The sequence below is a fragment of the Chelonia mydas genome, chromosome 1 (genome assembly GCF_015237465.2).
Source record: "Chelonia mydas isolate rCheMyd1 chromosome 1, rCheMyd1.pri.v2, whole genome shotgun sequence".
NCBI lineage: Eukaryota > Metazoa > Chordata > Testudines > Cheloniidae > Chelonia > Chelonia mydas.
In genome coordinates this window covers 98,135,880-98,150,452 of record NC_057849.1, presented here as the reverse complement: position 1 = coordinate 98,150,452, position 14,573 = coordinate 98,135,880, and the positions used below count along the sequence as shown (strand labels likewise).

At 46.7% G+C, this 14,573-nt stretch overlaps 1 protein-coding gene across 4 annotated transcripts in view; it reads right to left on the bottom strand.

Annotated features, from left to right (window-relative positions):
* The window catches only part of UBAC2 (UBA domain containing 2), a 162,665-nt gene that overhangs the window by 10,127 nt on the left and 137,965 nt on the right, over positions 1-14,573 (bottom strand). For all 4 annotated transcript variants that reach the window (XM_037896392.2, XM_037896383.2, XM_043535053.1 and 1 more), the window contains one exon: positions 7,755-7,877. In XM_037896392.2, the coding sequence (XP_037752320.1) occupies positions 7,755-7,877 (123 nt within the window). The remainder of the gene's footprint in view (positions 1-7,754; positions 7,878-14,573) is intronic.

Genomic DNA, 14,573 nt, shown 5'->3' with positions numbered 1-14,573 from the left:
GTCTCATCTCAAGCTCTTTCCACCTATGGAATGCTCTGTGGTGACTTCCTGCCTTCTCATGGCATGCCAGATTTCTAGCCAGATTTTTCCAGTTCTTTGTTCCTATAGAACCCAATGTGGCTGGAATATTAGACTGGAAGAGTTTGCCACAAAAACAGTATGCAGCATTCTGAGTTTTTGAGTACTCTCACTTTGTCACCATTGGGGATTTCACGCCAGTAATGTGTTGGATGGAAACTTCTATTTTCATTGTCTTTGGGGAACATGAAGTTTTTCACTTGCTGTAGCCCATGCAGGACAAGGAAGTCCCTCAGGCTACTGCTCAAGTGGGTCCACAGTCCTGGATCATCTAGACTTATGGAACTAAACTCAGCAGCAGCAGCTGTTTCTTGCACCTCCACCACACTCTTCTGTGATCTACACTTTTCTTCAGGAATGTGCATGGTTACATCCATTTGAGATGGAGATATGGATGGTGCAGTAGCTGCAAAACTGCACTCTGGCTAACTGGAAGATCAGGCATCTCCTCACCACTCACATCCTCACTGGGGCCGGAAAGCTCACCGTGAACATTTGTGTCTATATATCTCAGGAGAGCTCCTTCCTGCTTAGATAGAAAAGCTTCCTTTGCTTTCTTTCTTTGTCTGAATGCTGCCCCAGAGGGTCATTTTTTTCTTTCACTCATGACTGCTCTTCTGTGCCAGCTATAGTGGCTCTCAACACTCAATTGAAGGGGACAAATAAGCAGGCTGGTAGCAGGGCCTGAGTGAGGGAAAATATCAGCATCTTAAGACCCTAACTGGCTCCTACTAATTCAGTTGACTGCCTGTTCTCCTCAAGAGGGCTCAGGGAAGCAGCAGGAAACAGGAAACTCCCAGAGAAGCTGGTGTTAATCAGTCCAGGCTCCTGGGGATGCTAGAGAGGTACATAAGAGGCTCCTCCTCCTCTCTCTCTCCCTGCAGCTCCTGCTGCTTTCTGTTATTCCCTCTCATCTTTTCTCCTGCCTGCCTGTTACGTCTCTTGTGCCCTCCTTCCTCCAGCACAGCACTCCACCATCTCTGTGCCTCTAGAGCAGAGAGAATACATATGCACCAGCAGCAGACACAATTTTCTACACTCCGGGTCCTAGTGGCGCCCCCCCACAGTCTGGCACCTGAGGCAGCAGCCACCTCAGTTCGCCTCATGGTAAGGCCAGCCCTGCATCTGGTCACCCTAGATAGGGTTTACCAGGTCTTCGTGATCCCCTGCTGGAGGACCCACTGCTCTACTACATCCCACCCCAGGAAAAAGCTTTCTGAGAGGAAAAGGGAAACGTTCATTAGACCTCTGGGCATAGGCACCAACTTTTACTTTTCCCAGGAAGTGCTCGACCCCCGCTCTGCCCTGAGGCCCTGCCCCTTGCTCCTACCTTGCTCCTTCCCCCAAGGCCTTGCCTTCTCTCTGTCTCTTCCCACCCCACTCTCCCGAGTCCCCAACCTCACTCCGGCTCCCACCCCCTGCCCTTACTCCACTGATGTCCATTCCAATTAGGTGTTCGCACGTTGTGTGCACAGATGTTGGAAACTTTTTCCCTTAACAGCTCCTGTCAGGAGGGCAGGGGAACCCCTAGAGAGGCACCCTTATGGCAGTGTGTATATTGTACCCTGCTGGCCCAACCCTCCTTCAGTTCCTTCTTGCCGTTGACTCAGACAGAGGGAGAGGGGTATGGGTATTGTAGTGGACATGAACAACACATCTCGAAGAACAACAATTACGAGAGGTAAGTAACCATCTTTTCTTCTTCAAGTGCTTATTCATGTCCATTGCAATTAGGTGACTTCCAGGCTTACCATCAGAGGTGGGTAGGAGTCACAGAACGATTGATTGAAGGACAGCCCTGCCAACCGCTGCATCATCTCTGGCCTGCTGATTGATGGCATAATGGGCTGTGAATGTATGCACTGAAGACCAGGTAGGTGCCTTGCAGATCTCATGGATGGGGCCTGCACCAGAAAGGCAGTCGAAGACGCTTGCGCTCTGGTCAAATGGGCCATGATTGCTGGGGCTGGGATCTTGGCCAACTCATAGCACACGCGAACGCAGTCTGTGATCCAGGGCGATATGCGTTGCACAGAAATTGGAAGGCCCGTCATTCTACTGGCTATGGCCACAAACAATTGCGTTGATTTGTGGAAAGACCTCGTGCACTCTATGTAGAACGTGAAGGCCCTTCGAACATCCAGCATGTGCAAGCTGTGGTGCTATGGGCTCGTATGGGGTTTGGAAAGAACACTGGCAGACAAATATCCTGTCCCATGTGGAATTGGGAGACCAGTTTGGGGAGGAATTTAGGGTGCGGTCTAAGCTGCACCTTGTCCTTATGAAACACCATGTAAGGGGGTTCAGAGGTGAGAGCTCTCAGCTCAGAGACCCTCCTTGCTGACGTAATGGCCACCAGGAACGCTACCTTCCATGAAAGGTAGAGGAGGGAACAAGTGGCCAGGGGTTCGAATGGTGGGCTCATGAGTTTGGAGAGGACCAGGTTCAGATTCCAGGTTGGGACTGGAAGACGAGAATATGGGTACACCCTCCAGTCCCTTAAGGAAGCGCAACACCATGGGATTTGAGAACACCGAATGCCCAGATTCCCCTGGATGGAAAGCTGAGATAGCTGCCAGGTGCACTCTGATACACGAAAGAGACAGGCCTTGTTGCTTGAGGTGTAGCAGGTAGTCCAGAACAATTGGGATAGAAACCTGGAGCGGTGGAAGACGTTTGGGTTCACACCAGAAGGAGAACTTTTTCCATTTTGCCAGATATGTTGCCCTGGTAGAAGGTTTCCTATTACCAAAGAGAATCTGTCTCACTGGCTGAGAGCACTGGCTCTCCATGGGATTTAGCCATGGAGTTTCCAAGCCATGATGTGCAGAGACTGTAGGTTCGGGTGGAGAAGGCACCCGTGGTCCTGTGTGATCAGATCTGGGTAGAGGGGCAGGGCTATCGGGGCGTCTTCAGACAGCTCTAGGAGAGTCATGTACCAATGCTGCCACAGCCAAGACGGGGCAATCATGATTACCATCACCCTCTCCCTGAGAATTTTGAGCAGGACCTGGTGGACCAGCAGGATTGTAGAGAAGGCATACTTCAGCCCCTCGCCCCACAGTATTAAGAACACGTCGGAAATTGAACCCAGGCTGTGGTTTTGAAATGAGCAGAACTGAGGGCACTGTCTGTTGTCTTTGGTGGCAAAGAGATCTACTTGGGGATAACACCACCTTTGGAAAACTGACTGTATGACGTCTGATCTGATCGACCACTCGTGAGCCCCGTAGGAGCTGCTGAGGTGATCTGCAGCTCGTTCTGTACCCCGGGGTGGTAAGATGCTTCCAGCTGAATGGACTGGGATATACAGAAGTCTCAGAGGAGAAGGGTCTCGTGGCAGAGGGGTGAGGAGCGAGCTCCGCCCTTTTTGTTTATGTAGAACATGGCAGTGGTGTTGTCTGTCAGGACTCTCACGCTGTGACCTTGCAAAGTGGTGTGAAAGGTTTGACAGGCCAGACAAACCGCTCCAAGCTCCTTCAGGTTGATACGGACGGGTATGTCATCTTGCGACCACAAACGCTGTGTTCTCAGATCCCCTAAGTGTGCATCCCAGCCCAGATCTGATGCGTCCGTTATTAGCGTCAGAGAAGGATGGGGCACAGCAAAGGGGACTTCTGCACAGACTACTGGTCAGTCCAGCCATCAACACAGGGACTCTCGGACCTGCCCGGGTATTGTTACTATCAGGTTCAGGGGGATCTCAAGGCGGGCAGTAACATGCTGCGAGCCATGCCCATATGGGCCTGAACCTCAGTCTGGCATGCTTGACCATGGATATACAGGCTGCCATATGTGCTATTAGCTAATTCCTTACATTCGTGGTGGGGTATTGTAACATTGTCCTGACAATTTGCTCTATGGCTTGAAATCTGGGCTCTGGAAGGCTCGCTTTCACCTGTACTGAGTCCAGGATTGCCCCTCTGAACGCTATCCTTTGGGAAGGTATGAGTGACCACTTGTGTATGTTGAGGAGGAGCCCCAGTCTGTGAAAGGTGACAATTGTCACTTGGGACTGTACCTGGTCCGTGGATCGTCCTGTCAGTAGCCAGTCGCCAAGGTACAGGCACACTCAAATTTGCCTTTTTCGCAGGAAGGCCACCACCACCGCCACGCACTTGGTGAACACACGGACAGACTGAACGGGAGCACCGTGAACAGGTAGTGCTCTTGGTTTATTACAAACCGGAAGAAGCGTCTGTGTGCCAGATGGATGGCAATGTGGAAACAGGCATCCTTCATGTTGAGGTCAGCGTACCAATCTCCTGGATCCAGTGACGGGATGATAGTGCTTAGGGAGACCATGTGGAACCGGAGCTTGACCATAAATTTGTTGAGTCTGTGAAGGTCAAGAATGGGTCGGAGACCCCCCTTTGCCTTGGGAATTAGGAAGTAACGGGAGTAAAATCCCTTTCCCCTTAGCTCCTGGGGAACCTTCTCCACTGCCCCATCTCGAGGAGTGAACGGACCTCCTGCATAAGTAAGTTGCTTGTGAGAGAGGTCCCTGAAGAGGGACGGGGAAGGAGGAGAACTGGAGGGAGTATCCCACCTGTACCGTGCGTAGGACTGAGCGGTCCGATGTTATACAGGACCATGCACGGTAGAAGTGGGATAGCCGGTTTAAAAATCAGGGGAATGGATCCTGGAACTGGGTTGGTAGGCTGTCCTCGAGTGTGCCTTCAAAACCCTTGCTTGTTCCCTGGCTGGGGTTTATTCTGGTCTGGGTTAGGCATGTTATTTGACGGCCTACACCTGTTATTTCTGTCCTGTCTGTGACATGGGTTGTGCCTGGGGTGAGGTTGGTACTGCCTCTGCTGCAGAGGCTGGGGCCTGAAGGGCTTCCTCGGGGTTGCTGGTGTATGCATCCCTAGAGATTTCAGCATGGCCCTAGAGCCCTTAAGGCTGTGTAGCCTGGAGTCAGTTTGCTCCGAAAAGAGGCCCAAGCCCTCCAAGGGTAGGTCTTGCAGGGTGTTTTGGATCTTGGGGGGAGGCCAGACACCTGTAGCTACGCTGAACACCGCATGACCACTCCTGAGGCTATGGTTCTGGCCGCAAAGTCAGAGTAGGGGTAGGAGTAGGGTGGCAGAACAAGAACTCGTAGCCCTTGGATGGGGCGAAGTATTTTCTTTCCACCCCCCTGGCCGTTGGTGTGATGGAGGCCGGGGTTTGCCAGATTGTATTGTAGTTGCTCTGTATGGTCTTTATCAGAGGGAGCGCAACTCTGGAGGGACCTCCAGGAGCCAGGATGTCCACCACCGTATCCTCCTGCTCGACAGTTTCCTCCACCTGGAGGCCCATGTTGAGGGCAATCCTGCGGAGAAGCTCTTGGTGGGCCCTATGGTTGATCAGTGGCGGTCCTGAAACTGATGTACCTACCACCGCTTCGTCTGGGGAAGAGGAGGACGTGAGCTGCTGTTGGTTGCCCTTGTCCTGACCTTCCTGTAAGTCCTCCTGGTCCTGGGCTGCGTCAGGGCCCGACGAGGCTGCCACCTCCTGAGACGTTGCCTGTCTTGGTAACAGCGCGAGCACTGGACCTGTCACTGTCAGCTGCTCTTGGGGATCCGAGGGCGGTCTAGAGAGTGTGGCCTCTCTCACCCTCAAGGTGTGCCTATATGGTGACCTAGAGTGGCGTCGCGTAGAGTGCCCAGACCTAGACGCTCTAGAAAGAGTGCCCTGTTGTTGATGATAGGCCCATGCGGTCCAGAAAGGCCACTGTCCTAGAGGTGGCCACTGTGGCTGCCACACTGTGTGGGACTCTCTGCTGCTCACGGTTCGGTGCCTGCTGTAATTAGAGCCATTGGAGTTGGCTTCGGAGCCGGAGGATGCCGACGGAGAGGACCAAGGCAGTGCCGATCCTTGAGCGGCCACAGGATGCCATGAGGTGCGAGTCGGGGACCGGTGCCAAGATGATCGGGACCGCGAACAGTACAAGGTGTCCCAGGACTGGCGTCTCTCATGTGGTGCTGGGGAGGTAGTTGGCATTGTGCTCCGGTGCTGGGCGACCGCCGGCATCATGGAACGGTGCCTAGTCACTGACGAGGGTGCCGTGGGTACATCGGCCTCCAGTGCCGTAACGTTGCGTTGGGTCGTGGGTGCCGGGGAGTGGCATTACACCGAGCTTGAACGGGAACGGTGCTGTATCGGTGACCTTGAGTGGCACACCATTGCTGGTTTCCCTCTGGACGGCACCTGCCTGGGCGGTGCTGGAGGCTTCTCCCTGCATGGGAGCGATTTGGCGCCGACAGCTCGATGAGGTTCTTCGCTGCCTCAAATGTATCAGGAATGGAGGGGTGTTCCAGGACCTCCTCCAGCCACTCATTGGCACTGAAGTCGCTGGGCACCAGATTCAACAGGGCTTGTGGTGCCAGAGTCGACGGTGCCCGTTCCTGGTGGGGGCCTGCATCCTGTTTATGCATGCCAGGAGCCTCTCTAAGCATCTTGGTTGCTCTTTGAGGGGAGCGCCCTCTTTCCCCCTTCTTATGACACTTAGCCGGTGCTGGAGAGGTTGAGCGGTTGGTTGGCCTGCCTTGGTGCCGGTGATTTGCGGTGCCAGATCACGCACCGATGCCAGGACACTTCTGACCGAGGAACCCGAGCCTGGTACCAGGCGGTCTGGGCCCACTGTTGCAGCGCGGCCTCCATGAGCAGCTGCTTAAGACAAAAGTCTCTTACTGTGTGGCTTGAAGGCCTTGCAGATTTTGCAGTGCTCAGCCTGATGCACCTCTCCCAGACACCAGAGACAGGAGTCGTGGGGGTCGCTGTTGGGCATAGACGCTTTGAAATCCTGGGCTTGCGGCATTCGCCGCACCCAAGGCTGGTGCTGGAACTAACTCCCAGATACCTAAAACTACAAACTGTATCTAACTAACTTGATAACTATCTAAGAACAACTCTAACTAGAAAAACCAAATTAGCTAAGGGATAACTCGCAAGTGAGAGAGAGAAAGTTCCAGTGCCGTCAGGGACGGTAAGAAGGAACTGAAGGGGGGTTGGGCCAGCAGGGTACTATATACAATGCTATAAGGGCGCCACTCTAGGGGACTCCCACCGTCCTGATGGGAGCAGCTAAGGGAAAAAGTTTCCAAAGTCTGTGCACGTGACACACGCACACCTAATTGGAATGGACATGAACAAGCACTCCAAGAACATAGCAATTCCTGTCTTATTTTAATGAAACAGAATGGTATTTACTGAGTTTTATACTGCACATGTGTAGCCATTCACAGCTGGCATAAAATTTTTATTTGTGTTATGTGGCTTGATGTGTATACATGACGGCATGTGGAAATTTTAGAGGGCAAGCTCAATGAAGGAGAATCAAAACTTCCCTAATAATAGCTCCACCCATATTCAACATGAATAATGCGAACCAATTGCCATTCTCCATTTATTTACCATATTTGAATAGTAAAACTAGCTGGTTGTTTTTTAAAAAAAAGCTATATACAAAGCCAGAAATTCTAAAATAAATTTGCAGCTCTAATCCCATAAATGCAATTGCATTAGTTCAATCTGTCTTTATGTTGTAACTGTCATTTAGTGTTCTCGTTTGAGCTACCAACATATTAACTGTATCGAGGGTTACCACAGGTATAATGTTACAGATTATGATAAATAGTACATGTAGCCAACCCCTCATCCATTTAAATTATGTTTTAAAATACAAAAATATTTACCTGTTCCTCAGAAACCTCAGCAGGTGGAGGTGCCTCTTGCTCAGACTGGCGATTATCTTGATAATTTGCATGATGTCTACGACGTAAAGGAGGAAAGAGTCGATTCCAGTTAATCACCCTGCCCTGAAACCAGATATTTATTACTATTAGTCCTTTAACCCAAAAAGGATATAAAAAACTGACAGTTTTGTGTCAATTGTATTGAATAAAATGTTTATTTCAAACAATAACTTCTATAATATCATAGTCTTTAATAATTACAGTACTCAAAAGGATATATTTTCTTGCTTTACTAATTAATCAAAATGTTTCTGCTACATTAAGGAAACATATACTAATAAATAGGAGCTATCTGTTGTATTTATTTCCTGTTTAAGGCTCATGTTAGCATTCCATATGTGTTGAAGGAGCTGCAGCCCACCACCATGAAGGAGAGCAACTCTGAGTTCTGGTCTCTTGTTCCCCAAGTAAACAGAGGTTTGACTGCTTCTGTTGCAACAGACATAAAACCTGATCTTTCACTTGCTCTGTGTAGCTGCCTGGAGTTCCATGCACTGACTGCAGGATCAAGCCCATAACGTCAAGATGTGTGAGCACTTTGTATTACTTAACAGAAGCTCTGCTCACCGATTAAAGGTTGGAATCGATAACTCTGAAGTCTAGTTCTCCCTGGGCAGAAGGATAGTGGCTGAAACATAGATCATCACAGATGGGAAGGGCAAAAAATGCAGGAGATTAAGGAGGAGGCAATGAGTGGATTTCTCAGGGCACCAACAAAATCACAGAGGTAAACTCAGGATAAAGCCTACTGAGAATGTCTATGATACAGTTGCCATGTAAAAGTTTTCTACAGCCATCACTGTACTATCTAAGTGCCTGTATGAATCTAATACAGTTGAAATGACTTTGAAAACATTCTCCTCCTTGCCTAGATTTACTCTATTAAATATCACGTTTCACATTTTGGCATTGTTCCAAAGTAAATGCATTTTGAACAAAGTGTGTTACAAAAACAGAAATTTAATTTAAAATGTAAATGTAACCAAACAGAATTGTAAAGAATTGAAAAAGAAATTGTAAGGTGCTTACTTTTTACAGTGTAACGAATACATACAGTAACGTCAAGTGTTATTTACATAATTGCCCAGAGGTAACAGTGATGTATCAGCAAAGTTTTTTTTGACAGATTATGGGTAATATTAGAACCACTGCCCATGAAAAAAACATCTGTTCCTTTACAATCTCTCTATTTTATGTGTTTTTTCCTGATGCTTGTGTGTCTATAAGGCAGCTTGTTCACCCTCACTCCCCGTGTCTCCCTCCCTCTTCTCTCTCACTATTGTGGAAAGTCCTTCTTCCTTTCATTTTGTATGGGATCTGGGCTTCCTTCCTGCAGCTGCTCTATTTTGGGCCTAGAACTCTTTCTCAGAAGACTTTCCTCTTAAAAAAAGAGTTTTTTTTTTTCAGCTCTGCTTTTCCCTTTAAGCTTTGTTGGGCTGGGGCAATTAACTTAAAATCTAACCAGAATGTTGAATTAATTCAGTTTCGTTTGTATTTATTTCCTTTAAACGATCAAGGGACAAAAAGACATTGGTGTATTTAACAATGTATTCCAAGAAAAATTGATGTATTGAAGAAGGTTGTCTATGTTATGACATTTTTATTCTATGCATTGGAAATCATAAGGCATCAGACAGTCAAAAAATGTGCTAATTTATAAATGTACTGGTCTATCTGACAACTGAAATAAGTGTAGCTGCCTTTCCAACTGTACCTATAGCATGGTTAATTACTTATTTATTCTATTTGGTCTACAAAATCTTCACAAGTACATGTTATTTGTCAACTGACACTGCAAAGGGACACCCTATCTCTCAGAAATGAGCCTTCTCTTTGGCACCCGCAACACACGAAAACAAAGTGTTTTCAATCTTTAAAAAAGCAGTTTCTGTACTAACTATTTAGAGCATCACTTTAGCAACAGACATCTTACTAAACTACGGATGCAGATAATGTAGTAAGAACAGATTCAAGCAGATACCACAGCGACACATTTCCTAGAAATACCTACATCAGATCAGATAAGTAATTTTTCACAGCTTTAAATTGCCTTTAAATCATTTCACTGGCCTTTGGATCTAGGTCCCATTATCCAGTATTCTTTATTTATTAATTATAGGGAATATCATAAATGCAGCAATAATACGATCAGGCAAATCTGTAAAGTGTTTAAGGTTTAGCACTATATAAAAAGCTGAGAATTTAACTAAATCCAGCCCCAGAGCAGGTAGGATGGAAAAATCATCATGAAGTCAAGTAATCCCACATATGCCAGTTTTTAAAAATAGACAAAAAGGGGAGAAAAAAAAAAGACTACTGCCAAGCCTTGCCTTACAGGAAATCATTTTCAGACCCTCCCCCCACATTCATACACAGTTTTATGGCAAATGTTAAATTGCAGTGTATTTTATGCCCCCTAACATACTTAATATGCAAATATCCAGGTACACTTCAGAGGAATATCTGCACTATGGTCGACTGACCTGACTGAATGGAGCGTCTCATCTTTTAAAGGGTCATCTATTATTAGCACACAATTTCTATGCAAAAGGATCATATTTCATTGTAGATTTGCAATTGGCCTCTCCGCCACTCTCATTGACATTGACATCTGTTCCAAACTGTCTGGTGACATCCAAGCAGAGCTTGTGAATTGGCTGTTTATTATGTGAACTAAATTCAAATTTAATGATAAATAAGGGAGAACGTAAGAGGTTTCAGACCAGGCAATTCTAACCGTGCCACACCGCTCACACCCAGAGTCAATCCCAACAACTTTTTGAGATCTCCCAGGTATCTTGGACAATGGTAATCTCAAGACTGTCCCTAGGAAGATGTATGTGAAATCTCCCCCTGCCTTTCCCCATTCATGGTTCTCGAAAGCCGCTGCTGCTCGTGTTTTCTACAGGGGAGATAGGACTACCAGCTTGTGCCTGTTTTCTTAGCTCCGGTTTTAGTGCTCTACTTTATCAGTGGATGGAAGTCATGAAAGAATTACTGGAAGGAAGGAAACTTTCCCTTTGACCTCCCTACTTGTGCACCCTATTCCTCCGAGAGTCGTGGGATGGCTTTTTTTCCAATCTGGGTCTCGAAGCAGCAGAAAGTTTGTCACAGTGAGTAGGCAGGATGTCGCCATCAGCTTTCAAACACTGGTCCCTAGAATTGGATGCTATGAAGAAAGGAGCTGTAGAAGGTCTATTCCCCATGTCAGGAGCCACCCCCTCTCTCTTAGGGTTGACCTGCATTATTTAGAAACTGTTTTAAAGTAAGGGCTTGCTTCTTAGGCCACAGCAGAGAAGACAATTAAGTTGCATTACCATTAAAAATCAATGTTAGGGCAGAAATGATCAAGTTGCTGACAGTGCCTTCCCCACCACAGTCTCGTAGCTGGGAGAGGTTTTGTCTAGGCCAGCAGGGGAAAGTAAACGCTTGGACACTTTAAGGAATGCACACACCCTGCTCAGCCTCCTCACAGGTTTGAGGGGGGGGGAGCTCCTTGGCGATTGGTTGGATAGAGAGATGTAGCAAAAGTCTAACGGCTCCACAAACAAGGGGAGGTCTTATGAACCCTTCTTCATGCCCAGGGCACCATTCCTCACTAGGAATGAAAGCTCCTCCTTCTGCCCACTGGGATTAGAATAGGGGCAGGTTTGGGGGCCTTGCTGTGAGCATCGTGCTAGTTGCCCTTTGGGGGCTGGGAAGGAATTTTTTTCTCACTGCCAGATTGACCTGGGCAGTGTGGGTTGGTTTTTTCCTTTCTCTCAGCACCCCAGGGACCCAGTGGGTATATCAGGTTGTGAAATTTATTTTATCACAACTTGGCAGGTGCCCAGTGCAGGTACTCTTTCAATCGGGGGTCCTGTTCCCTGATAAACCGGAACTGGAAGCAGATTAGGAAAAGGCATCTCCTAGAGAAGGTGGGGAATGGGTTTGGGGCTCCAAATGGCTGGAACGGCAAGGAGACAACCCTCTCGATTGTCACAGGAGAGTGGTGGGGTCCCAGCAACAGTTCTGGGAGCATATTAAAGGGATGAGGGGCTCACAGCATCCCTCCGCAAGGTGGTACAGGTTACAAATGAAGGATGGTCTGCACAGGACAAGTCATTGCTGGATAGTTCCCAGATATGTTACTTAATTAAGTTGTGAACTAGTTAAACCACTTTCCTGGTATCTCATCTTTCTGCGGTATACAAGACAATGCATGTTGCACATAAAAGACATACACTCCTTTTTGTATAGACTCAGGTAGAGTCATTTATAGTAATGAATCTAGTTACTCAGATCATACACACAATAAAAAAAGCACAAAAGTGCATTTTACTCAGTGTTTGCAAAATAAAAAAAGTTATATTTTGGGCAGCTACTAATTGTCAACTAAATAGCAATTAAACATCTGTCAATCCTATTCACTTAGATAGAGAAAGAAAATGTGTTTTAGAAGTTTTCTTGAAAGCTCTGTAAGCACTCAGATATTTTGATAATGCAATGCATGTGCCTGAGTTAATGCCAACTTGCCATCTGTTTGCACAAACAGGAAACACCTCCTAATATCTGACCTCTACACCTTTTCTAAAGACGTAACCACATAGTGAGAGATGGAAAAAAGGAAACAGCTTTTGCATTTCATTTTTTAAATAACACACAATCTGCCCCGTACTCATAATCTACACAATAGGAGATATTTTGTGCAGGGCCAGATATTCTGACTGTCCCACTGGTTTTATGTAAGTTTTTTCTTTTTAAATTAAGGCCTCTAATGTGCTAAAAGTAATGTCTCAAATATTTCCTTTCTGATAAAACTTCATACAAATTTTGAATTTTACTACTACCTCATTCAAGGAGAGGGTAATAATCCCGGGTGGGGGAAAAAAGAGACTATAGGCTTTGCTATAGAGTGAAAGTTTTAATATTTCTTGTTTTAAGACAGATGTAAAAATAGTGTCATTAACTCTAGCTAAGAATTTTATACTGCCACCCCCATGGTATCTGAGTACCTTACATGAATAACAATAGCAAAAAGTTTCTGGTGAACTTCATGGAGTCTCTGGCACTTCTCCCATTTCAGGGTCAAAACTTTGCTTGGGGTAGGATCTTGGTTTTGATTTTTTTGTACTCTAAGCCTGTAGAGGTTTAGAGTACAAGGAAGTGTCACTGTTGTGATTGTCATTCTTATGTTAAAAATACTTTTTGAAACAGGAAAGTTTTGCAGTGATTCCTAAAAATGGTCAGACTGAATTTGCCTGATCTCCTCTGGAAGTTCATTACATAGCCATATCCCTTTGAATAAGAATGCTTTGTCTCTAGTGCTCACATGCTTCATCCTGGGTTATGGATTGGTGTTGCACCAGACGAATGCAACTGTCACACAGATTCATAGGCTGACATTCGGTCTTTGATGTAGCTGTGGTTTGATCCATTGATTACTTTGAAACTTAGGACCAAGGCCTTTAAATTGGCTGGGAGCCAGTGAAGGGATTTGAGCATGGACCTGATATGCTCACAGTGGCCTAAGTCATGGAGAAGGTAGGCAGCCACATTCTGCAGCACCTTTGGAGTCTGTCCATCATCTTCACACTCAAATGGTGAGTTACAGCAATCCAGATCAGCGGTGACAAATGCATGGACCACTGTGGCCAGGTCCTTGTCCAGGAAGAAGGGATGACTTTTCCTAGCAAGTTGGAGGTGAAAAAAGGCATTTTGGGGAACTGCTGCTTCCCAGTCATCCAAGCTCAGTGTGCAGTCAAACAGGACTTTGAGGCACGGCACCACTTTGACAAATGAGGGAGACAATATCTTGGCTATCTCTTAAAAGCATTTCTCTTTACAACCAGCATCATTTGGGTTTTGCCAGGGTACATTCGGAGCCAGCTCTTCTGCGCCAAAGAGCTGATTTCCTGTATGCATTCTGACATCGTAGCCGTGGCAGTGGTTGCATCAGTTGAGAATGAGACATAGTTGAGTGCCCATCCTGTTGGCAGCTGCGACCACAGCATTTCATTCTCTGCCCCGGTGGCCTCATGTATATTGAAGAGAAGAGGTGATAGTATGGATCCTTGGGGGACCCTGCAGGTAAGGGCCTTTAAAGAGGAGGAGGAGGAATTGCCGACCACCACTCTCTGAATTCTGCTGGAGACAAATGATTGGAGTAACTGTAGTGCTGGGCCATCTACTTCTGCTACGTCAGCTAGATGCATCAGCAGCATCTTGTGGACTAGAGTGTCAAAGGCTGCAGACAGATGCAGCAGTATGCACAGGGAGATTTTACCTGTGTCTGTGGTCATAAGGAGGTCATCTTTTAGTGCTGCTAGATGTGTCTCTGGGCTGTGCCCTGGTCTGAATCCTGAAATGTGAGGCAGTCAGGATGTTGACTGATGCTACATGTTGTTGAAGGTTGGTGGTTAGATACTTAAACTCACCTCTACTCACTTCCTGTATACAAAACCTGTTCTTTTAACAGAAGTAAAGACCAAGAAGAATCTAAAAAAGTAGATTCTACAATTGTGCTTTGAGGAGTACATTTTGTAAGACACTACCAATGAAAATGTAAAAACAAAGTACAAAATACATTGCAATAAACGTGTACAACTGCTGTGCGCATATACAGGGCCTGTAAATGATTCAGTGAATGAGTGCATTAGCCTTTCAGCTCTGGAAACCTGGATTCAAATTCTGTCTTAAGCTACAGATGGAAATAAACTTTGCCGTCTCATCCTGGTTGCCCAGTTGGTCAGAAAGCCACCGCAAAATCCGACATGAATG